Source organism: Lucilia sericata, unplaced genomic scaffold (genome assembly GCF_015586225.1).
Source record: "Lucilia sericata isolate MDLA Ls3-8-SP2 unplaced genomic scaffold, ASM1558622v1 Contig000349F_arrow, whole genome shotgun sequence".
Classification (NCBI taxonomy): Eukaryota; Metazoa; Arthropoda; class Insecta; order Diptera; family Calliphoridae; genus Lucilia; species Lucilia sericata.
In genome coordinates, this window is record NW_023994369.1 from 255,001 (window position 1) to 282,505 (window position 27,505).

General features: G+C 28.6%; 1 protein-coding gene across 2 annotated transcripts in view; it reads left to right on the plus strand.

The window, feature by feature from the left end:
• Positions 1 to 27,505, plus strand: part of LOC119603950 — a 188,905-nt gene that overhangs the window by 149,974 nt on the left and 11,426 nt on the right. The window contains exons 7-10 of one of the 2 annotated variants that reach the window (XM_037956253.1): positions 1,664 to 1,842; positions 1,906 to 1,997; positions 2,604 to 3,455; positions 9,060 to 9,251. In XM_037956253.1, the coding sequence (XP_037812181.1) occupies positions 1,664 to 1,842; positions 1,906 to 1,997; positions 2,604 to 3,455; positions 9,060 to 9,251 (1,315 nt within the window). The remainder of the gene's footprint in view (positions 1 to 1,663; positions 1,843 to 1,905; positions 1,998 to 2,603; positions 3,456 to 9,059; positions 9,252 to 27,505) is intronic. The other variant, XM_037956254.1, reaches the window with a different exon arrangement.

The window sequence follows — 27,505 nt, forward strand, 5'->3', positions numbered from 1 at the left end:
TTTTGAGAAGATTGGGATTTTGGGAGTTTTGATAATATAACTGGGAATTAAGCAATTATCCTCCAACCGGAAATATTAATAACGACATTTGTTTAATTATTCATTAGCAAATGTTGTATTGAAACGTTGAAATATTTTTATCTCTATAAAACAATATTTACAAAAACAAAACAAAAAAACTTTTACTTAAACCTAAAATGGGGTTTCATTAAAAATGCATTACACGTTGCGAGATAAAAAAAAACAACAAAGCAAATTTTCAAATAAAATTTATTACAAAAACAGAATTCTTAATGAAATTTTGAAGAAAAAAATTCAAAAAATAAACAGAACTCTTAACAAAATCAAAAACTGGGAACTTTTTTCTCTCTACAACTATTTTGTAAGAAAAAGTTTTTTGACCTTTTGCTACAACAACGAAAACAACATGCAGCTTAATTTGTCTAAACATTAAAAAGTAATTTAAAACGAGTAGAAAAAACACCCACTTAAAGTTGGTTTATTTAGTTTATTTTAAACAACAACAACAATAATTTACTAAAATTTTTGTAAGTTAAGTAACATTTTTATTACTTGTTTTGTTTTTTTTCAAGTTCAATGTCCATTGTTGTTGTTGTTGTTTTTGTTTTTGTCTTAATAGACATTTAAAGCTGTGAATCTTAAGTTTAAGCCAGACATCAATTTGTCAAACTTGAGAGAAAATTAAAACAAATTTTCTTAGTTTTCTTTTGTTTTAAATCCCCATTAATTTCCCAAAAATACTCCCAAAATCCCATTTTGAAAATTTTGCCGGTTTTTAAAATTTTGCTAAATTTTAATAGATTTCCAAGTAGAAGTACTCTAAATCACTTTTTTAAACTAAATTTTTTTAAATTCCCATAAATTTTTCAAAAACTCCCAAAATCCCATTTTGAAAATTTGCCCGGTTTTTCATAATTCAGCTTGATTATGACATATTTACAAGTAAAATTACTGAAAATCTCAATTTTATACAACATTTTTTAAATTCTCATAAATTTTTCAAAAATTCCCAAAATCCCATTTGGAAAATACGCCCGGTTTTTTATAATTTTGCTTAATTATGACATATTTACAAGTAAAATTACTGAAAATCTCAATTTTATACAACATTTTTTTAAATTCTCATAAATATTTAAAAAACTCCCAAAATTCCATATTGAAAATTTTGCCGGTTTTTTATAATTTAGCTTGATTTTGATTGATTCCCATGCAATATTATTCAAAATCACTTTTTTAAAAATTTTTTTTTAATTCCCATACATTTGTTAAAATCCCCCAAAATCCCATTTTCTAAATTTTCCCGGTTTTTTATAATTCTGTTTGATTTTAATAGTTTTTCAGATAGAATTACTCAAAATCACTTTCTTAAACAAAATTTTTAAATTCCCTCTTAATTTTACACAAATTTCCAAAATCCCATTTTCCCCATTTTATAGAAAACTGCATTTCTGGAAGAAATGTTTAACATTTTAAAGCAATTAGAGTATTAATACAACTTCTTAAAGGTAGTTTATGTAAAATATACGAATTCCTATGAAATTAAGAAATATCCCCAAAATCCCCTTTTTTTTAAAATAATGTTTAAATTTGAAATTTCTTGAGTTTTCATATAAATTTGTTTTATTTTTCTATATATTTTTAGGCCCCGCCGCCGTTCCGGCTCTAGTATAGTGGTTTTAGATAGTGAAGATTTAAAACCCTGTCTACCCGATGTTTATAATAATTTACCACATCTACGACAAACAACAAACGAAGAAGATACACAAGAAATTGATCAGGAATTGTATACCACCATGTTGAAGTCCATAAATCAAGATAATGGTGAGTAGATTTTCGATCATTAAAAAAAATATAAATAAATTTTTTTTAAATTCTTTTGACTAGGACCTCATCGTGAGATGGCTGTGGATTGTCCCGACAATTTTATAGCACGCAATAAAACACCTCCGCGTTATCCACCACCCCGTCCACCACAGGTAAAGAAAAAACGACGTAAATCTCAAACAAATACACCCACAACAACACCCAAGTCATCTATTATTTATACTAATTCACCACGTAAATGTTATACACCAACACAAAGTCCCAAATTCACCACACCAATTACCAACACCACCATCACCACCAATACCACACTAACACAATCATATCACAATCCCATTTTCACCTACAACACTACCACTCCCTCATCATCATCTTGCTCTTTAAATAAACCCCCTTTTAATCACCATCACAATTCACCTCACAATTCACCCGTTTTACTAGAGAAATTTCACTTTAATACGAATGTTAATAATACCCTACCCAAATGTACCGCTAAATTAATGCAAAATAATTCCAAATTTATTATTAATTATCCTGCTGAATCAACACAAAATCAACAATCATCTAACACACCACATGCAACTCAACATACTTTGATCAAATTCACCTCTACGGGCTGTATTTACGCCACCAACTCTAAAATGGATCTAAACGATACTACGGCTCAATTACAATTACAAAACGATTATAATACGCGACAACAATTGAAATTGGATCAAATTGAAAATTATGAAAATTGTCTGGAATTGGAATATCAGTCGCAGAAACTTAATAATGCCTTGAGTTTGAAGGGTAAAACGGCGCCGGTAACCAATAATCCGAATGGCAATGCTGGGGTAGGTTCTCTAGCTACTACGCCTGATGATTTGGAATTAATGGTTGATACTTTATATCGTAAAGGCTCCTCCTCACATTCCTCGTCGTTTGAATGTGAGGTTTTGAGCAAGAAATCGGGCGAGTCATATGATTCCATTTCCTATCGCCAGTTGACTAATAACAATAATAATCATCTTAATAATAAAGCCTCGCCTCCCAATAACCAGCATACCACCACCTCCTCCTCTTCTACTTCTTCCCTTCATAACAACAAATCCAATGGTCTTTCTGCAGAGGTTTTAAATGGCTGCCTTAATACCGGCAGTGGTGATTCTCTAACCAGCATCACCAGTTCTAGTTCTACTCCTCCGCCGGAGTATGAACTCAAAGAATTTTCCTCTAAATCTAGCATTTTACCTCCCTTAATAAAACATCGTGAATTACCTGTTGATGTTCCCGACAGTTTTATCGAAATAGTTAAAACTCCGCCTCGTTATCCTCCTCCCGCTCATTTGTCTTCTCTCTCCTCGCAAATTTCTTCTTGCTCTTCGGCCTCTACGGCCAATACTACCCTAACGCGCATTAACTCTTGCAATAACTCCAATACCGAATCCCATAATATGAGTTTTTCGCCTCAATCCTTAAAAAATCAGCAAGAAACTTCTTTGATTTCCACCATGTCTCTCAACGGTTCCTATGAGGACTTTCAACAGCAGCAGCAACAACAAGGATTTCATCAAATGGGTGGCACACAAAAGCCTCAGCCTCAAGTGGCCGGTAAACGTTTAGAAGAGGTTTGTTTTTAAGTTTTCTTTAAATTGGTTACTTTCTAATTGGCAAAAAGGCTTTTTCTAGAAACTCTTGGTAATTGGGGAATTTTGCTAAAGTTGTGATTAACTAGTAAATAATAGGAAAAATTAGTTCCTATTTTTTGTCTAGTTTCTTGAACTTGAAACAAAATTTCTTATCTCTTTAACCTTCAATACCTCTGTAGTCCTTTTCTTGTAGAACTTCTAGTAGTTTGTAATCTGTAGTTTTGGAAAATCTAAACACTTCTTCAACTGGTAATTTTAGCAATATGAAAAAATCAAGGTACATATACTAAATTATTATCCAGACTATAGACTGGACTAAGTATAACCTAGACTATAGACTAGACTATAGTCATAACTATAGACTAGACTATAGACCACACTATAGATTAGATAGTCCCGACAATAGACAATTCTATAGTCCCTACTATAGACTATTCTATAGTCCCGACTATAGACTATTCTATAGGCCAGACTATAGACTATTCTATAGGCCAGACAATATACTATTCTATAGTCCCGACTATAGACTATTCTATAGTCCCGACTATAGACTATTCTATAGTCCCGACTATAGACTATTCTATAGTCCAGACTATAGACTATTCTATAGTCCAGACTATAGACTATTCTATAGTCCAGGATATAGACTATTCTATAGTCCAGGATATAGACTATTCTATAGTCCAGACTATAGTCTATTCTATAGTCCAAACTATAGACTATTGTAGAATCCAAACTATAGACTATTCTAGAGTCCAGACTATAGTCTGTTTTACAGTCTAGACTATAGTCTATTTTATAGTCTAGACTATAGACTATTCTATAGTCCACACTGTAGCCTAAACTATAGTCCAGACTATAGCCTAAACAATAGTCCAGACTGTAGCCTATACTATAGTCCAGACTATAGCTTAAACTATAGTCCAGACTATAGCCTAAACTATAGTCCATACTATAGCCTAAACTATAGTCCAGACTATAGCCTAAACTATAGTCCAGACTATAGCCTAAACTATAGTCCAGACTATAGCCTAAACTATAGTCCAGATTATAGCCTAAACTATAGTCCAGACTTTAGCCTAAACTATAGTCCAGACTATAGCCTAAACTATAGTCCAGACTATAGACTATTCTATAGTCCAGACTATAGACTATTTTATAGTCCAGACTAGAGACTATTCTATAGTCTAGTCTATAGACTATTCTAAGTCCAGATTGTAAACTATTATGTAGTCCAGACTATAGACTATCTATAGCCCAAACTATAGACTATTCTATAGTCCCGACTATAGACTATTCTATAGTCCCGACTATAGACTATTCTATAGTCCCGACTATAGACTATTCTATAGTCCCGACTATAGACTATTCTATAGTCCCGACTATAGACTATTCCATAGTCCCGACTATAGACTATTCTATAGTCCAGACTATAGACTATTCTATAGTCCAGTCTATACACTATTCTATAGTCCAGACTATAGACTAGTCTATAGTCCAGACTATAGACTATTCTATAGTCCAGACTATAGACTATTCTATAGTCCAGAATATAGACTATTCTATAGTCCAGGATATAGACTATTCTATAGTCCAGGATATAGACTATTCTATAGTCCAGACTATAGTCTATTCTATAGTCCAAACTATAGACTATTGTAGGATCCAAACTATAGACTATTCTAGAGTCCAGACTATAGTCTGTTTTACAGTCTAGACTATAGTCTATTTTATAGTCTAGACTATAGACTATTCTATAGTCCACACTGTAGCCTAAACTATAGTCCAGACTATAGCCTAAACAATAGTCCAGACTGTAGCCTATACTATAGTCCAGACTATAGCTTAAACTATAGTCCAGACTATAGCCTAAACTATAGTCCATACTATAGCCTAAACTATAGTCCAGACTATAGCCTAAACTATAGTCCAGACTATAGCCTAAACTATAGTCCAGATTATAGCCTAAACTATAGTCCAGACTTTAGCCTAAACTATAGTCCAGACTATAGCCTAAACTATAGTCCAGACTATAGACTATTCTATAGTCCAGACTATAGACTATTTTATAGTCCAGACTAGAGACTATTCTATAGTCTAGTCTATAGGCTATTCTAAGTCCAGATTGTAAACTATTATGTAGTCCAGACTATAGACTATCTATAGCCCAAACTATAGACTATCTATAGCCCAAACTATAGACTATTCTATAGTCCAGACTATAGACTATTCTATAGTCCAGACTATAGACTATTTTATAGTCCAGACTATAGACTATTCTATAGTCCAGACTATAGACTATTCTATAGTCCAAACTATAGACTATTCTAGAGTCCAGACTATAGTCTATTCTACAGTCTAGACTATAGACTATTCTATAGTCCAGACTATAGACTATTCTATAGTCCAGACTATAGACTATTCTATAGTCCCGACTATAGACTATTCTATATTCCAGACTGTAGACTATTCTATAGTCCCGACAATAGACTATTCTATAGTGCCGACTATAGACTATTCTATTAAAATGGGTCTTGCAAAGTCATTTTTACTATAGTAAGAGATCTTGCTAACCCATTACACTAAGGAATGGAACCTTGCAAAATTCTTTTCACTATATAAAAGTGATTTACAAAGACACTTTACCATATTTTAAATTCTATATAAATAAATTATGCCTCCTTTTAAAAACCAATTTACCTTCAGCAACCTTGCAGAAAATTCAATTACATAACTCTCCTAATAACTGCAATTTTCTGATGTAGGCCAACAAAAAATTTAATTACGTGCAATTTACTTGAGCGAAAAATTTTTAAGCTTCAATCAGCAAAATTTTACTATTTGACAAGCATAGCCACATCAAACAGGCTGCTGCTTGCTACTTTTTGACTGGCTGACTTAGCTTCCTTACTTGCAACATGACACTTTTAACTAGGGAAAAATGACACACAAAACACTTTGACAGGTCACAATAACAAAAAAATGGCTGATGTTAAACTAAACATTAAAAAGGTTAATTTATGACATATTTGTTGTTAAAAGTAACAGTTTGCAAAGGGTAATTGAAGTAAATAATGTTTGCAAGAGAAAGAATTTATTTAGATTTATAATTTTTGGTTTAAAGAATTTACTATAGTTTGATATAGAAGGGAGTCTTGTAAATACTTTTTTCTTGGATAAAAGGTCTTGCATAGTCAATTTACTATGAAAAATGGTTTAGAAGGGACTTTTTTACTTTGAAAAGAAGACTTGCAAATCAGTTTTGCTATGAAAAGGGGTGTTGCAAAGACTATATACTAGGGAAAATGTTCTTGCTAAGGTTATTTAAAACAAATAAGTTTTAATATAGAAGAGGGTTTTGCAAACACTATTTTTACGAAATGTGGTCTTGCAAATACTATTTGCTACGGAAAAAAGTCTTGTAAAGATATTTTACTATAAAAAGGGGTATTGTAAAGACTATTCATTATGTAAATGGGTCTTGCAAAGTTTATTTACTATAGTGTGGGGTCTTGAAAATAAGTTTTAATATAGAAATGGGTCTTGCAAACATAATTTAATACGAAAAGTGGTCTTGCAAATACTATTTACTATTGAAAAAAGGCTTATAAAGATGTTTTGCTATAAAGAGGGAAAGACTATTCACTATGTAAATGGGTCTTGCAAAGGTTATGTACTATAGTGTGGGGTCCTGCAGATAAGTTTTAATATAAAAAAGGGTCTTGCAACGCTATTTATTATAAAAAGTGGTCTTGCAAATACTATTTACTACGGTAATGTAGATGTTTTACTATAAAGAGGGGTCTTGTAAAGACTTTTCGTTATGCAAATGGGTCTTGTAAAGGTTATTTACTATAGTGTGGGGTCTCGCAAATAAGTTTTAATATAAAAAGGGTCTTGCAAATACTATTTATTACGAAAAGTGGTTTTGCAAATACTATTTACAATGGAAAAAAGTATTTTAGAGATGTTTTACTATAAAAAGGGGTCTTGTAAAAACTTTTCACTATGTAAATGGGTCTTGTAAAGGTTATTTACTATAGTGTGGGTTCTTACAAATAAGTTTTAATATAGAAAAGGGTCTTGCAATCGTGATTTAATACGAAAAGTGGTCTTGCAAATACTATTTACTATTGAAAATAGGCTTATTAAGATGTTTTGCTATAAAGTGGGGTGTTTGTAAAGACTTTTCGCTATGCAAATGGGTCTTGTAAAGGTTATTTACTATAGTGTGGGGTCTTGTAAATAAGTTTTAATATAAAAAAGGGTCTTGCAAACACTATTTATTACGAAAAGTGGTCTAGCAAATACTATTTACTATTGAAAATAGGCTTATTAAGAAGTTTTGCTATAAAGAGGGGTGTTGTAAAGACTAATCACTATGTAAATGGGTCTTGCAAAGGTTATTTACTATAGCGTGCGGTCTTGCAAATAAGTTTTAATATAGAAAAGGATCTTGCAAACACTATTCATTACGAAAAGTGGTCTTGCAAATACTATTTACTACGGAAAAAGTCTTGTAAAGACTATTCACTATGTAGATGGGTCTTGCAAAAGTAGTTAAGTATAGGAAGAGGTCTTGTAAAGAGTATTTACTAAGGGAAAAAGTCTTGCAAAGGTATTCTACTATAGAATTTCACAGCCTTGCTATGGAAATGAGTCTTGCAAATGCTCTTTAATATATAAATGAGTCTTGCAAAATACTTTCACTTTAGTAATAGGTCTTGTAAAGTCTTTTCTATTTAGTAGTGAGTCTTGCAAACGTATTATACTATAGAAATGAGTCTTTCAAAACAAACTTAAGTCTTACAAAGGCTTTTTATTATATAAATGAGTCTTGTAAAGTACTTTTACTTTAGTAATAAGTCTTTTTAAGTACTTTTACTTTAGTAATAGGTCTTGGAAAGTCTTTTCTATTTAGTAAAGAACATACAAATGTAATTTACTATAGCAATGAGTCATACAAAGCAACTTTAATACTAAAATAAGTCTCTTTACTATAGAAATAGGTCTAGTAAATCGCTCTTTACTATAGAAATGAGTCTTGCAAAGTCTTTTTACTTTAGTAATAGGTCTTGCAAAGTATTTTTTTCTGTAGTAATGGGTCTTGCAATATAACTACACTATAAAAGGATGTATTGCAAATACATTTACTATAGAAGAGGTATTGCGCGGATATTTCTTTATAAAAAAGGGTCTTGCAAATGGACTTTACTAAAGAAAGTAGTAATACAAAGACAGTTAAACAAATTTTCGTGCAATTTTTTAAAGATTTTAATATTAAATTTTATAATTTTTCTTTCATATCATAATTTTTTTCTTTCTTATGTTTATTTCCTTTTCTTTTCTGTTTTTTGCCCTTTAAACATTATTTACTCTTTATCTCTTACACCTTTTTCATTAATTTTCATTATTTCCCATTAATATACTAAATATAAAACCTACATTGAAACAACATTTTCTCAATCATAGAACACTATTAAAACAAACTCTACTCTTTCTCTAAACTTTAATTAAAAATCCATAATTAATAAATAATTTTTTTAATTTTCTTTTTAACCAAAAAAAAAAAAAAAAATAAAGTTAAATGGTTCCCTAAAACCAGTACCACCGCCTCGTGATACAGTGCGCGTGGAACGTACACCCCAGCCGCCACAACTGCCCGATCGTCGTGGCATGCCTTTGAGCAACAACAATGTAGCGATGGCTCCTCAACAGATAGCGCAAATAGTAGAGCCCACACTCGAGCAGTTGGATAGTATTAAAAAATATCAGGTGAGTTTTGAGAACATTTTTAATTTAAGAGAATATTTCGCTTTAAAAAGAAGTCTTGCAAACACATTTATCAAGACAAAGAGGTCTTGTAAAGTTAATTTACTATAAAAAGAAGTCTTGCAAAGGCTATTTACTATCGAAAGGAAACTTTCAAATAATAGTTGGTGTGAAAGGAGGCTTTGAAAATATATTTTACTATAAAAAAGGGTCTTGCAAAGACTATTTACTATGGATAGGGGTCTTGTAAATATTGTCAATTATGAACAGGAGTCTTGCAAAGACTATTTACTACAGAAATTGGTCATGCAAAGACTTTTTACTATAGAATAGGGTCTTGCAAAGACTATTTAGTATGAAAAGCGGTCTTGGAAAAACATATTACTATGGAAAGGGGTCTTGCAAAGAATCTTTAATATGGAACAGGGTCTTGCAAATATGATTTGTTATGAAAAATGGTCTTGCAATGACAATATATTATAAAATGAAGTCTTGCAAAGACACATTACCATAGTAAAGGGTCTTGCAAAACATTTTTCTCCGAGAAGCGATCTTGCAAAGTCTAATTGGTATAAAATATGGTCTTGAAAAGTGATTTTACTATAGAAATTGGTCTTGCAAAGTTCATTTGTTATGGAAAGGGGTCTTGCAAAGATTATTTAACATGAAAATACTATTTGGTGAGAAAACTGGTCTTGTAATGACTATTTATTACAAAAAGAAGTCTTTCAAAGGCACATTACTATAGTAAAGGGTCTTGCAAGATATTTTTCTCTGAAAAGTGGTCTTGCAAAGGCGAATTGGCATAAAATAGGGTCTTGCAGAGTGATTTTACTATAGAAATTAGTCTTGCAAAGTTCATTTGCTATGAAAAGGGGTCTTGCAAAGATTATTTAACATGAAAAATAGTCTTGCAAATACTATTTAGTGAGAAAACTGGTCTTGTAATGACTATTTATTACAAAAAGAAGTCTTGCAAAGGCACATAACTATAGTAAAGGGTCTTGCAAAATATTTTTCTCTGAAAAGTGGGCTTGCAAAGGCGAATTGGTATAAAATAAAGTCTTGTGAAGCTATTTTTCTATAGAAATTGGTCTTGCAAAGTTTATTTACTATGGAAAGGTGTCTTGCAAAGACTATTTTGTATAAAAATGGTCTTGTAATGCCTATTTATTACAAAAAGAAGTCTTGCAAAGACATTCTGTAGTAAACGGTCTTGAAAAGCATTTTTCTTTGAAAAGTGCTCTGGCAAAAGCTAATTGTTATAAAATGAGGTCTTGTAAAGCTATTTTACAATAAAAATTGGTCTTGTAAAGTATAAGTATATATGAAATGGAGCCTTGCAAACATTATTTAGTATGAAAAGGGGTCTTACAAATAGGTTTTTCTATGAAAATGGGTGTTGTAAAGACTATTTAGTATGAATAGTGGTCTGGCAAATAATCTTTAGTATTAAAAGTGGTCTTGTAAAGACACTTACTGTATAAAGTAGTCTTGTATAGGCTGTATAGTTAACAAATAGGTCTTGCAAAGTTAGTTTACCATAAACCAGGTCTTGCAAATCTTATTTACTATACAATGTGGTCTTGCAAATGAATTTTACTACAGTAAAGGGTATTGCAAGTCGAATTGTTATAAAATATGGTCTTGCGATGCTAGTTTACTCTAGAAATTGGTCTTGTAGAGTACATATGCTATGAAATAGAGCCTTGCAAACATTATTTAGTATGAAAAGAGGGTCTTGAAAATAAGTTTTTCTATGAAAATGAGTGTTGTAAAGACTATTTAGTATGAACTGTGGTTTGCTAAATACTCTTTAGTATGAAAAGAGGTATTGCAAAGACACTTACTATAGTAAAGTAGTCTTGTAAAGGCTGTATAGTTAACAAAGAGGTCTTGCAAAGTTAGTTTACCATAAAATCAGGTCTTGCAAATCTTTTTTACTATAGAATGGGGTCTTGTAAATCTTATTTACTATAGAATGTGGTCTTGCAAATGCATTTTACTAAAGAAAATGATATTGCGAAATATTATTTACTACAGGAAAGGATGTTGCAAACTAAAATTCTGGCGTTTTGTTATAAATTTTGATTTTTTTTAATATTTCTTAGAAAAAGTTTAAAATTTTCACAAATTTATCGAAATTTGAGAAAATTTTTTTAAATTTATAAATTTCCAGTTAGATTTTCTAGAATTTTATATAGTTTTTAGTTTTTTCCTTATAATTTCCTTAAATTTATACAATTTTCATATTATTTTTCGATTAACTGTTTGATTTTATTGCATAAGCCTGAAGGTATGCTTTAGTTTTGAGTGTTTAGAGAGCTGCCAGAGCGTTTAGTTAAATAATTTCGTCAAGAAAAAGAAGAAAATGTAAGAGTTTAGTAAAGAAATATTTGCATTTATTACACAAGCCTAAAGGTATGCTTTTGATTTTGTTGTAGAGTAGAGTGTTTAAAGAGCTGCCGGAGTTATTGAGCGGCAGTATAGCTGTTTCTGTTACATTTAGAGGATTTACTTTTAGAAACGTTTAAACTGATCATTTTTAAAAGTTTTTTGAATTTTTTGTTTAAAATTTGTTAAAAAAGAAAACTTGTTCTACAATTTTTCTTATTTCTTGTAAATTTTTGCAAAATTTGTTTTCGTTGACTTAAATTTTGCAATTATTTTATTTGTTTTCTTGTTTATTTGCATCATTTATAAAAGATTTGTCAAATTTACTTACAAAACCCTTGATTTTGTTGAATCTTTTAGCCAGTTTTGTGTGAAAATTTGTCAACATGCTGCTGTCCACCAGCTTTAGTGTTGAGCTTCAAAAAAAAAAAAGAATCAGCAATAAAAGAACAAACAACTTTTTTTTGAGCTCCAAAGATTTATAGTTTAAAACTTTGACATTATTTTTTTTTCGCAAATAAAATCTGGAAAAGAATAAACTAGAGTTTAAATGACATTTAATAAAGTTTTAATATTAAAAATTTTAAATCTTTAGGAAACTCCTTAAAAAAAGAGAGAGAGTAAAAGAGAATAAAGAGTATACAAAGAGAATTATTTTGAAATTTTAAGGTTAACTTCACATCTGAAATATCATAGAGTTTAGAAAAATAGTAAAAAATAATTTTAAAAATTTAAATGTTAATTTTGTTATTGTCGTCATTTAAAAAAAACTGTTAAAACTAGAATGTAAAAAACAAATCACTTGCATTTTTTTGTTGTTGTTTAAAAAAATACGTCATTTCAATGCTACTGGTTTTCAGGGCTTATTTATTTATTTATTATTATATTGTTTTTTTTGTGTTTTATTTTGTTTTTCTAAAACTTGTCGTTTTTTTTTTTTTTTTTTTTTGAACTGGTTCGTAATACCTTAAAATATACAGTCTGCTTGTTTTTACCATTCATATGTTAATTAATGCAGTTGTCAGTTGATGAGATATGTTTGTTTTTATAGTTTTTGAAATCTTCTTTGGTGGAAAGGGGAATTATTTAAATTGATAACTAAAAAGATATTTCCCATAAAGAAAGAAAGTAAAAAAAAAGGGCTAAAGAGAACTAAATGAAGACTGAATTTGGGCTAAACGAGAACGGTCAGGACCCGGGAGGGGAGCAGACGGAAAGGGGCGGACGGACTGACCTTATTTACGGTACTCGACGGAACCGACGGACGGACGGACGACGGACGACGGACGGAGCGACGGGACCGACGTGACTCCGACGGATTACGGACGGACGGACGGACGGACGACCCCGGACGGACGGACGGAGGACGACGGACGGACGGACGGACGACGGACGGACGGACGGACGGACGGAGGACGGACGGACGGACGGACGGACGGACGGACGGACGGACGGACGGACGGACGGACGGACGGACGGACGGACGGACGGACGGACGGACGGACGGACGACGACGGACGGACGGACACGGACGGACGGACGACGGAGGACGGACGGACACGACGGACGGACGTAGGACGGACGGACGGACGGACGGACGGACGGACGGACGGACGGACGACGGACGGACGGACGACGGACGGACGGACACGACGGACGACGGAACGGACGGACGGACACGGACGGACGACGGACGGACGGACGACGACGGACGGAGGACGGACGGACGGACGGACGGACGGACGGACGGACGGACGGACGGACGGACGGACGACGACGAGGACGGACGGACGGACGGACGGACGGACGGACGGACGTACGGACGGACGGACGGACGGACGACGGACGGACGGACGACGACGGACGGACGGACTGACTGACGGACTACTTACGGACGACTTACGACTTACTTACTTACTACTTACTTACACTTACTACTACTTACTTACTTACTACTTACTACTTACTACTACTTACTTACTTACTTACTTACTTACTTACTTACTTACTTACTACTTACTTACTTACTTACTTACTTACTTAGCTTATATGTAGGTCCAGCAATAGTCCAAATTTTTTATTAAACTGTTAACTAATGCAGAAGGTTTGCTCGTTTTCGTCTACTGTTTATTTTTGTACTTCCCAAGAAATGGCTTAATTTGAAAAGCTGTAAGTCCAGCTGTATCCAACTTTATTAAAATTTTTAATATAATTTTGAAAGCTCATATCTACGTCCATTATTAGTCTAAAGTTTGTATTAAACGGTTAACTATTTCTAAAGTTAGATTGGTTTTTCTTCACTCGGTCTTTTTGAAACCCTCAAAAAATGGCTTACTTTGAGAAGCTCCAAGTCCAGTTGTACTTAACATAACTAAAACTTTTAATATAATTTCGAAAGCTTATGTCTAGGTCTATTAAAAGAACAACATTTTAAAATCTGTATAGAAAACCCTTTAAATTATCCCAATCAAAGGAAATATTACAAAAATTTCCCTTAAATTCTGCTTCCTGGCAACCATTTTCATAAACAGAGAGCATTTTTTTGGGGTAAAAGAGAGCGATAGAGTTTGCACTAGAACAAACAAATTATTGTAAAACAAGTGCAATGGCAATAACTTTGTCTAAGGTAAACAGAAATGTAAACAAACAAAGAATACAATAACAATTTATAATAATTGATAAGGGATAAATTTACTAAGAGAGAGAGACTAGACTCTAGAGTAAAGTAATTAAGTTCAGTTCTTAAGTAAAATAGTAAAGAGAAAAGTTTGTCAGTAAAATTAAATAAATTTAAAAAAAAAAATTTAAATAAATTTCAAAAAATTTTAAATAAATTAAAGAATTAATAACAAATTATGTAATCATAACAATAACATTAAAATACTTTTTAAAAAATCATTTTATAAACATTTAAAATATGAATAAAACACGTTCAATCTATACAATTTTCCCTCATTTAAGTTTAGTTAAATTAACTACAGGTTTGTTAACAACAAGTTGTAAATTTCTCATTCATTATCATTAGTGTTTTTTTTTTTTTCTAAAATTTATTTATTTTTTTTACAAAAAGTAGTTTTTCAAGTTTATTTATGATAATTTTTTATTAACTAATTAACATTAAATATATTTTCTTGTTAAATTAATTTGTAACTTAAAAAAAAAGGTAAACAATTGTTATAAAAAATATACAAAAATTCTTGAAAAAATCTTTGAAATTAAAAGAAAAATCTGAAAACTATTCTTTCTATTACGAAAAATGGTCTAGGAAAGGCTTAGGGTTGAAAGAATCCCCTTTTTTAGAAAACCATGAAAAATAAAATTTTCAGCACATTTTCAAAATCTCCCAACTTCTGAATTGTTTAACAGTTTTTTATAAATTTTGGTTTATTTATAGACCTAGACATAAGCTTTCTAAATTGAGTCGAAAGTTTTAATAAATTTAGATACAACTGGAGATACAGCATCTCAAAGTTAAACATTTTTGAAAAGTAAAATTATTAAATAACAACAACAAATGAACATAACTTCTGAAATATTTAACCGATTGCCTTAAATTTTGTTATATATATAGACCAAGCCGTAAGCTTTCCAAATTGTGTCAAACATTTTAATAAATTTAGATACAAGTGGAGTTACGGCCTTTCAGATCTAACATTTTTTGAAAAGTAAAAAATTTGAAATAAAAAAAAAAATAACATAACTTCTGAAATATTTAACCAATTTTCTTTAAATTTGGTATATATATAGACCAAGACATAAGCTTTCCAAATTGTGTAAAAAGTTTTAATAAATTTAACTAAAACTGAAGTTACAGCAGCTCAAAGTCAAACACTTCTTGAAAAGTTAAACAATTTTGAATAAAACTAAAAAGTTGGGGTGGCAGCATAAAAACGACTATAAATTCGGAATTATTTTTCGAATTACTATAAGTTTTGGTATATTAATAGACCGAGGTATAAGCTTTCCAAATCTTGTTAAAAGCTTTAATAAATCTTAGAATAAATGGAGTTACAACCTTTCAAAGTCAAACACTTTTTGAAAAGAAAAAAATTGTATATAAACAAAAATTAACATAATTTCGAAAGTTTTGAACCGATTGTTATAAATTTTGGTACATTAATAGGCCAAGGCATAAGCTTTCCAAATTATGTTAAAATTTTTAATAAATTTAGATACAACTATTGTTACGGCCTTTCAAAGTCAACTACTTTTTAAAAAGTAAAAAAAATTGGTATATAAACAAAAATTAATATAATATCAAAAGTTTTGAACCGATTGTTATAAATTTTGGTATATTAATAGAACACGGCATAAGCTTTCCAAATTGTGTCAAAAGTTTCCCTAAATTTATGTACAACTAAAGTCACAGCCTCATAAAATCTAACACTTTTTGAAAAAGTGAAAAAATTTGGAGTATTAACTAAGTGAATATAATTTCTGATTTATTGAACCGATTCTGATAAATGTTGGCTTATTGATAAAGCAAAAGTTAAGCTTTCAAAATATTATTACATGACGATGACACTTAAAGTACAGCTTGAGTTAGGGCATCTCAAAATCGAATATATTTTTGAAGTTCAAATTGAACGGAAATTTAAAGTTAAATGTCAGTCTAACTTCCGAATTTTTTAACATATTGCTATAAAATCTGGCTTAACAATAGACAAAGCCCTAAACTTTAAGAATCTGGTTAAAAATTATATAAACTTTAATTGAAACCCGAGCTACAGGGTTTTAAAATACAAGATTTTCCGAGAAAAATAACTTTTGACAATTTTGTTTCTTGCTTAGTATTTGTTAAAAATTATTTTAAATTTGTTTTATGTTTAAACATTTTTGTACATAGTTTGAGAGAAGACTTAATTTCCTTTAATTTGATATATAATATGTCTAATTACGCTAAAGCAAAGGTCAAATAAAAGGTCATGAAAGTAAACACTTAACAAAATAGTTATTTTTCACGATTTATATATTTTTGGAAAGTATAAGTTATTTCCTTTTATTTGATGTATTTAAAGGTGTTTAACTTTTAGTTTTTGTTAAAATGTTTAAAATTTTTGGCAATTTTTTATTAAAAACTTTTAATACTATTAACCCAATTGTAACAAATATGGTAAATTTTCCTTATAAAGATGAACCCATTCTTACTCTGTCAACTTCTCTCTCTCTTTAACAAAAAAAAACTGTAAATTTTTTTTTGTCTAAATTTCCCCTAAACTCTTTGTTTTTGTTTAACTCCCTCTATTTTTGTTGTACTCATTTACCGTTTACTCATTCTAAAAGTGATATTGTCACGATTTTATATTCTTTAATATTTTTAATCATTTTTTTTCTGAACAAATTGAATCCGACATATCGCCTACAAATTGTAGACACATTTGTACACTCACATTTGTACAGATATTTAGAAGCGTTACCAACCAAACTTGGTTAACAACTTTGCACGGTACCATAACAACAACCACGACGACAATGATATTACCCTCTTATCTTTGTTAAAGTTATAGAGGCCAGGCATGGATAGTTGAAATTTTGAAATGGCAATAAATTTTTGAAAAAAAAATTGAATAGTCTATGGAATGGTCTATGGATTAGTCTATGGACTAGTCTATGAACTAGTCTATGGACTTATCTATGGACTTATCTATTGACTAGTCTATTGAGTAGTCTAGTCTATGGACAAGTCTGTTGACTAGTCTATGGACTAGTGAATGGATTGGTCTATGGACTAGTGTATGGATTGGTCTATGGACTAGTCTATGAACTAATCTATGGATTAGTACATGAACTAGTCTATTGACTAGTCTATGGACTAGTCTTTTGACTTGTCTATGGGCTAATCTGTTGTCTCTTCTATAGACTACTCGTGTGACTAGTCTATGGACTAGTCTATGAACTAGTCTATGGACAAGTCTGTTGACTAGTCTATGGACTAGTGTGTTGACTAGTCTATGAACTAGTGTATGAATTGGTCTATGGACTAGTGTATGGATTGGTCTATGGACTAGTACATGAACTATGGACTTGTCTATTGACTAGTCTGTTGACTAGTCTATTGACTAGTCTGTTGGCTAGTCTATTGACTAGTCTTTTGACTAGTCTTTTGACTAGTCCATTGACTAGTCTTTTGACTAGTCTTTTGACTAGTCCATTGACTAGTCTTTTGACTAGTCCATTGACTAGTCTATGGACTGGTATGTTGGCTAGTTTATTGACTAGTCTGTTTACTAGTCTGTTGTCTAGTCGATTGACTAGTCTGTTGTGTAGTCTATTGACTAGACTATTGACTTGTCTATGGACTAGTCTATGAACTAGTCTTTGGAATAGTATATTGACTAGTCTGTTCACTAGTCTGTTGGCTAGTCTCTGGACTAGTCTGTTGAGAAGTCTAAGGACAGGTCTATTGACTATTCTGTTGACTAGTCTTTGGACTCTTTTGTCTTGTCTGCCGAGAAGTCTATGGACTATTGAAAAGTACAATTTTCCAACCCCGTCACAGACCAAAACAAAAACAGAGAAAAGAAGAGTAACAAAAACACGGAATATACTCAAAAATACAAATAAAGTACTCTGCAATGTAATGTTGTTGTTGTTGCTTTCTGTTGACGTAGTGGTGAGTGCAAGTGTAACCAACCAACCCAACCAAACGACGGTTTTAGGCAAATCAGTTTACGTTTGTTGTTTTGGCCAAACAAAACACTTTTAAAACGCAAAAAAAAAAACGGTGGAAAAAAACGAAATTTAAAATAAATAACGAGTTACGAAAATTGTATTAAAAAAAAATAAACAAATTACAAAGAATTACTAGAATAATTTTATAAAATAAATAAAAAAAAACATGTAGGTATGAGGGGGAGTAGAGTGTAAAGTAGAATGTGAAGTGTTCATACCTCCTTCTAGCATAATGTAAACGTCAGTCATGTTTGTGAATTCCTTTTAAAGTGTTTATTATGAAATAAATTAAATAATTTTGAAAAATATATACGAGTGAATGAACTGGAAAATGGCAAAAAAAGAGAATATTTAAAAAAAAAAAAAAAATAAATTAAAAATTTTGCAATTAAAAGGATTAAAATAGTGGAATATATTAAAGTTTTGAAATAAAATGTTTAAAATAAAGGAAATTAAAGAAAAAATCCACGAAATACCAAAAATTAACTAATAAATAAATAAATAAATAAATAAATAAATTGAAAAAGTTAAAAAAAAATATTTAAAAAGTTTAAAATAAAAATGTTGTAATAAATAATATTAATTAATTGTTTTCACAGTGTTTACAAATTATTTATAAGATTACAGATTTTTAACAAAATTTTAATAAAAAAATTTATTAAAAAATATTTCAAAAGTTAAAAAATGTAGAAAAACTTAAAAAATTGGCAACTCTTTAGTAAAAAACATAATTTTTAAAACAGTTTCTATGAAGACTAAAAGAATTCCATATAAATAATAAAAAAAATCCACAAAATTTCAAAGAATACTTAAAAAATTATTGAAAAGTTGGCAACACTCGTTAATAAAAATTATAATTTTTAAAAATATGAAATGAAAATCTCATTAATGGCTTCCCATGTAAACAAATTCTAAAATAAAAAAAATCAAATAAATTTTGACCAAAAAATGTTAAGAGTTAGCAATACTATTCTAAAAAAAGATCCAAATTTCCATTAAATTAAAGAAGAAATGACAAAAATGCTCAAATATGATTGATTTTAACATAAACAAATTCTAAATTAAAAAATCAAACAAAATTTAAAAAAATAGTAAGAGTTGGCAATACTTTTCTACAAAAAGACCAAAATTCCTATAATTTAAAATAGTAAAGGCATAAATACACAATAATGATTGATTTCCACATAAACAAATTCAAACAAAAAAATTTAAAAAAATTTAAAAAATTTACGAAAAAATATTAAAAGTTGGCAACGCTTTTTAGAAAAAAGTCATTATTTCCCATAATAAATGTCATAAATACTTACAAATGATAGTAATTCTAAAAAACTTAAAACAAACTTTAACAAGAAATGTTTAGAGTTGGCAACACTTTTCTAAAAAAGTCATAATATCCCATAATTTAAACTGAACAAGACTTAACAACATTAAAATTATTATAAATATAAGAATTTAACATCAATTTTGTTAAAAAGTTCTTACAAGTTGGCAACACTTTTATCCCAAAATGGCAACACTATTTCTATAAAATGTTTAAAAACATACATACATAATTAAAACTTTAACGAAGAAAACATTAGTTTGTTAAAATCTACATTATTAAAAAACAATTTTCATAATAAAATTGGAAATTAGCAACGCTATTGCCCAAAATGTTAAATTTTCTAAAAATTACAAACAACATGTTTCAAGTTATAATAACAAAAAGAGTAAAACTCTTTAATAATCAACTAGGAAATGGTTTTAGTTGAAAATTAAATGGTTTTTATTAAAAGTTGGCAACACTTTTTTGAAAAATATTTAAATTTTAAAGAAAAGTGTTAGATTTTTTATTTTTTTTTTGTTAAAACTCTTTAAATTGTGCTCCTAAAAACCTCTTTAGGTTAAAATTAGGCATTTTGCTTTTAAAGTTGGCAACGCCTTTTTAAGAAAATATTGATTTTCATAATAAATATGTGAAGATTTCATACATTTCATAGGCAAATTATGCATAACAATGAAAAATTATATTAAAACTTAATTATTTGTATGAAGTTGGCAACACTTTTTATAAATTTAAGAAAAAATTTTAGATTTTTTGTAAAATTTGGTCAAGATTCCTTAAAAAATATTTCTTAGAAACATACTTGGCAAAAATTATACAGTTTGCTTTAAAAGTTGTTCATCTAGACAACTAAAAATTGATTTAAAACAAAAATTTAACATCTTTTTTGCAAATTATGTAAATGTTGGCAACACTTTTTTAGTTTTTTATGAAAAAAATTCCTCAAATCTAATAGTAAATCGTTTTAAGCAAATATTTTTGACAAATTATGAAAAAATTGGCAACGCATTTTTGAGAACATTATAAAATTTTGCTAAAAATTTTAGTTTTTTGTTAAAATTCCTTCATATTTAATGATTAAAATTTATTTAGGATAAAAATGAACAGGTTTTATAAAAATTATTAAAAAGTTGGCAACACCTTTTTTAAAAAAATTTAAAATTTTGCTAAAATTTTTAGTTTTTTGTTAGAATTTGTTAAGAGTAAACTATTCAGATTAATTAAAGTTAAACATTAACAGGCTTTAAGTAAAATTATTACAAAGTTGGCAACACTTTTTAAGAAAATGTTTAAAGTTTTACCAAAAATTTTATTTTTTGTTAGAATTCGTTAAGAGTAAGCTATTAAGAATAATTTAAGGTAATAATTAACAGGTTTTAAGAAAATTTGTTAAAAAGTTGGCAACACTTTTTTGAAAAAAAAAAACTTGAAATATAAAGAAAAACTTAGGTTTTTAGCAATTTTAGGTGTTTAGGTTTATAGTGGAGAATGGTAAGAATAAATTTTGGAAAAATTGTTTAAAGTTGGCAACACTTTTCTTTAGGAATGTTAAAGAATTGAACATTTTTCTGTTTATTTTTCTTGAGGTTAAACTTTGGTTTAATTATGCGTAATTCTTGAAGTTTATTGAGCTTTTTACGATTTATTTTGTTTAAACTTTATAAATAATTCATTAAATTTTTTTTTAACAAAATATTAGTCATCCTCTTGGTATATGATAACGAAGATGGTAAATTTGTTTAAAATTACCCACACATAAACTAAACTATGTATAGGTATAGAAAATTCTTTAAATATTTTTTTAATTAAAAAAAAACAAATATTTTTGTTGTTGTTATTTTTCAAACATTATCAGTACAATTTCGTTAGCTATGCCACTCGAGTATTACCCCATATATTTACCACTAGTTCGGGGTATATATACATATAATATAAATGAACCAAAACACGTATTCGTGCTTTTTTCACAAATAAAAAAAATTTTATTTGGTTTGAAAAAAAAGACGTAAGAATTTTTTTTATATATATTTTCGTTGAACATTATTATTAAATGTTAAGTATTTTTATTGTTGTTGTTGTTTTAATTTGTTTAAATGTCATTGTTTTGGAAAAATTTTGTTATGTGCATATAAGTACATTTAAAGCTTAAAATTTGAATGTGTGTGTGGATGGATAGACGGACAAAAATTTCAAGTGAAATTAATTAAAATTGAGCACAAATTTAAATTTATAAAAAAAAAATAACAACAATTTATTTAATTTAAATAAAATACTATAAACTAGTTTATTGAAGCTAACAAACCAGTAACAAAAATTTCACTAATTTTAACATTTTTTTTTAACAAAATTTTATTATAGTAATTTTGTTAAAAATTGGTTTAATAGCTTAAGTTATCTTTTGTTTAAAATCTCACGTTGCCAGACATAATGGCTGGCAAAAATTTCTCAGACTTTTTCTTAAAAATTTTGAAAAAATGCTTTCATTTAACAAACTTTTAGAAATTTTTTTTGCAAAATTTTAAAAAAGTGATTTTTTCAAAACTTCATAACTTTTGTAAAAATTAAGCTAGATCTACAAAACTTTAGTTTTTAAAAGGTTTCACAATCTACTTTCGTTTAAATAACTAAAATTTAAAAAATGTTCATAAAATTTTAAGAAAAGTTTTCAATAACACAAAAATTCTTAAAGAAAAAGTTTCAAAAAAATAAATTTTTCAAAGTTTCATAACTTTGAAAATACTAGAGATAGAAATGCCAAATTTAATTTAATGTTAAAAAACAACATTTACTTTTATTTACTTAAAAAATATCTAACAAAAATAACAAATGACAATTTATATTTATTTTTAAAATTAAGCTTAAAAAATACACACATGAGAAACATAACAATATCCATTTAACACCCCAAAAAAAAATTGCATAATTATCTTAATTGTTTAAATAAACAAGAAATCTTTAACTTTTTCAAAAAATATTAAAATTCCACTTTTTTACACCATGACTCATTTGAAAAAACTGCGTAGATGTTTCTTTCTAACCACAACTCTGCCTCAAACAAATTTCATATTTAAAGCAAAAAAAGTTGAACTTTTCATAATAATAATTTTGTTTTTAAACAAAACATATTATTGGTAATTTAATGCCAAACACGTACTTTCAATTGTAGGTAGTAGAACGGAAAAAAAAGTTTACAAAAAAGCATAATAACTATTCAAACAGGAAAGTACTTTAAAAGACAAACAAAAGCTATGAAAACCTATACAAAATTACAATAAACAACAAAAAATTACAATAAATAAAACGGGCATAAATGACACAAAGTATACACTTTATAAGCTATCCTGTGATATACAATTGTCTATTACATGTTTTATTCGGTATATACTTCTAAGCAAAAAAGCTTTAATTTTTTAAATAATTTTTTTTATATGTAGTTGTCTTCTTTTTAAAAAAGTTTTTCGAATTTCTTAAACTTATAATATATTATTGTAAACTAGACATATAAAGCTATCCAGTGATATACAATAAGTAGCAAAAAGCTTTTGCTCAAAGCTGTATGAAAAGCTCTAAATAAATGTCTTTACTTAATTAAAAAAATCAATAATTTCGGTTATTTTACCTAAAAGTATTCTAGGTTTTCTCACTATATTAAACAAATTATGTATATTAATAAAGTAGACACATTAAGCATTCCCGTGATATACCATACGTATATTCTGAATGTTGCTCAAAGCTGTATGAAAAGCTCTAAATAAAAGCCTTTACAATAAAAAAACAAACATTTTTGTAAAAACCAATTTGGTTAATTTACCAAAAGTGTTCTACGTTTTCTCACTTTATTAAACAAATTATATATTTCTGTAAAGTAGACACATTAAGCTTTCCAGTGATATACAATAAGTATAACCTGACTTTCACTCAAAGCTGTATGAAAAGCTATAAAATAAAATCCTTTACCATAGAAACCAAAAAATGTTGTTAAAACCTATTTGGTTAATTTACCAAAAGTGTTCTAGGTTTTTGCACTTTATTAAACAAATTATATATTTTTGTAAAGTAGACACATTAAGCTTTCCAGTGATATACAATAAGTATAGCCTGACTTTCACCCAAAGCTGTAGGAAAAGCTCCAAATAAAAGCCTTTACTATAAAAACAAACATTTTTGTAAAAACCTATTTGGTTAATTTACCAAAAGTGTTCTAGGTTTTCTCACTTTATTAAACAAATTATATATTTTTGTAAAGTAGACAAATTAAGCTTTCCAGTGATATACAATAAGTATATCCTGACTGTTTCCCAAAGCTGTATAAAAAGCTCTAAGTAAAATCCTTTACCATAAAAACTAAATATTTCGTAAAAACCTATTTTGTTAATTTACCAAAAGTGTTCTAGGTTTTCTCACTTTATTAAACAAATTATATATTTCTGTAAAGTAGACACATTAAGCTTTCCAGTGATATACAATAAGTACAACTAAACTTTAAAACAAAGCTAAAAGAACTATCATAAAAAATACTCCTCTTTATATTTTTGTTCTTGAAAAACAAAAATTTTGGTTATTTTACCTAAAAGTGTTCTAGGTTTTCTCACTATATTAAACAAATAATATATTTTTGTAAAGCAGACTTAATAAGCTTTCCAGTGATATACCATATGTTTAACAAAAAGTTTGCACAAAACTAAATAAAAAGCTCCAGAAAATATATTTTTCTAATAAACATGTTTTAGCAATATTTTTATTATTTTACAAAAAGTGTTATATGTTTTCTTTACTTAGTAAATAAATTATACATTTCAAAAAAGTAGACACCCTTAGCTTTCTAATGATATATAATTTGTCTAATATAACTTTAAGATTAAACCCTTTGAAAAGCTTCAAAAAGCTCCTTTTGTTAAATTATTAATATTTCCATAGAAAGTGTTCTATGTTTTCTTTAATTATTAAACAAATTATATATTTTTGTAAATTGCACATAATAAGCTTTCATTTGATATACTATATAATAAGCTAAACTTTTACACATACACAACTTAAGAACTTAAACTTTGTGTTCTCTTTAGTAAACTAAAAATTTATTATTATTTTACAAATTTTAAAAAAGTGTTTTAGAATTTGTAAATTTCTATAAAAATTTGGATATATTTATAAAATATAGACAATTAGCTTTCCTTTGATATATGTTTTTATATGTTTTGTATTTAAATACTGGAGAAATAGAAAAACTTGAAAGTAGAACTATTTTAAAAAAATTTTCATTTTTCAAATTTATTCTTATAGCTATTTAGGAAAAATATTTTCCTTTTTTTAGTCATATTCTGAAAGCTTAACTTGTTATCTTAGAATACAGCAAATTTCGTACAGATCGTAACAGTTTTTGGACATTCTGGTTCATATTTGTGCAAATTACTGTTCTTACTCAGTTTTTCTAAATATAAGTAACCAACTTTGATACACTGTAACTGGAGTGGTATTGGTGGTAGATCTTTCTTTTAGAATAATTTTGAAAGCTTAACTCCTTCTCTATTGATCTTCCAAGTTTTGTCTTGATCGGTTCAGTTTTTGGTCTCTACGGTTAAAATTTATATGTAATTTGTAAAATTAAGTTTTCTTTCAAAAGTGGTCAACTTTGAAGCTCGATAATTTTCGCTATGTTAACATTTTTCTTTTTGTTGGACTTGATTTTGAAAGCTTAACTCCTGCTCTATTGATCTTCCAAATCTGGTATTGATCCGTGCAGTTTTGTGCAAGTTACAACTAAAAGATTTTTTCAGTTAGTAGCCGATTCTAAGCATATTTTCTTAAATATTTATCTCAAATTAAAGGCCCCCTATTGTGATAAATCTTAAAGACATTTCAAAAAAGTATTAAGACAAACAAAAAAAATGGTGGTCTCCACCTTAAGCATAACATTGGATGCCGCCAGCGCACCCCTAACAGCAACAACAGCAAACAATGTGCCAAATCAGCAACAGCAACAATTAATTAATGTGCCAAATCAAACAAATTTATGTTTAGGCGATAACTTTAATAATTTAAATACAAACGCCATACAAAATATTAATAATAAAGACACAAATGAGGGTGTCAATTTGCATGGACTAGATTTAATAGAGAACAACAACAACAACAATAAAACAAATGCAGCAGCAGCATTTAAAATAAACTCCAGCAGTACAGCTTTAACAGCAGTTGCATTAAACAATGACAACTGTAAGGGTTACAATAATAATAATAATGCTAACTGTTTAACAACAACTGCCATTATGGAAAATAATAATAATAATTGTAGTGTTTTAAACAATAATCATAATAATACTAGTAATAATAACAACAAAAGTGCCAATATAAATAATAACAACAGCAACAACATTAGTAATAATAATAATAATAATGATGATAATAATGTTAAACTAGTAGAATTACTAGATAGTGATATTAATAATGCATTTGAAATGCAACAATTATCATTAACAACTAATAATAATAATAATGAACAACAACAATTACAAAACCTGCAACATCAATCTCTGCCCTCTGCTGCTGCTACTCATCAGCAATCGCAACAATATTTTGTGCGTAGAAATTCTTCTCAGTTAAAAAGGGGTGTTCCCATAACACGTTCCCAGTATTTGAAACAACAACAGGCAAGTGGTGTTTTTTTTTTCACTAGACAATACAAAAACCATAAAAACCAGATTTAGTAAAAATACCAAGGGTATTCACTACAAAAAGCTAATCGAATAAAAATAAACTTTTTGTAAATTTTTCAAAAAGTGTTTTCTTAAATTAAGTAAAACTTCTGAAACAATCAAAGGTTTTAGACAAAACCTATATGCACGAATAGAGGACAACATTAACTTTCAGATTATTTTTAAAAGTTTTAAAAATTTGGCACTCCCTTTACCCTACAGTGGGCCAAAGTTAACACCTTGTAAAAAATCATAAATTATTTAAGACTTTAAAAATATTAAAAAATGTCAATAAAAACTGAACCGATTTAGACAAAATTTTGCTTAATAATTAAGAACATGTTACGCTTTCAGAATATTAAACAAATATTATATAAATTTTAATACAGAGGGCGCTACAGTGGGCCAAAGTTAACAGCCTCTAAACAATTCAAAATTCATTTAAAACATTACAAATATTAAACAAATATTAATAAAAACTAAACCGATTTAGACAAAATTTTGCACAACAAAAAAGAACATGTTAAGCTTTCTAAATATTAAACAAATATTTTATAAATTTTAACACAGAGGGCGCTACAATGGGCCAAAGTTAACAGCCTCTAAACAATTCAAAATTAATTTAAAACTTTACAAATATTAAACAAAAAATAAAAACTGAACCGATTTAGTCAAGATTTTACACAACAATAAAGAACATATTAAGCTTTCAGAATATTAAAGAAATATTTCATAAATTTTAACATAGGGGGCGCTACAGTGGGCCAAAGTTAACAGCCTGTAAACAATTCAACATTATTTTAAAACTTTAAAAATATTAAACAAATGTTAATAAAAACTAAACCGATTTAGACAAAATTTAGCTTAATAATAAAAAACATGTTATGCTTTCAGAATATTAAAGAAATATTTTAAAAATGTTAATACAGAGGGCGCTACAGTAGGCCAAAGTTACCAACCTCTAAACAATTCAAAATTCCTTTAAAACTTTACAAATATTAAACAAATATTAATAAAAACTAAAGCGATTTAGAAAAATTTTGCTTAATAATAAAGAACATGTTAAGCTTTCAGAATATTAAAGAAATATTACATAAATTTTAACACAGAGGGCGCTACAGAGTTTCAAAGTTGATAAATTAAATTAATGAAATATGTCTTTTATAACTTTTACA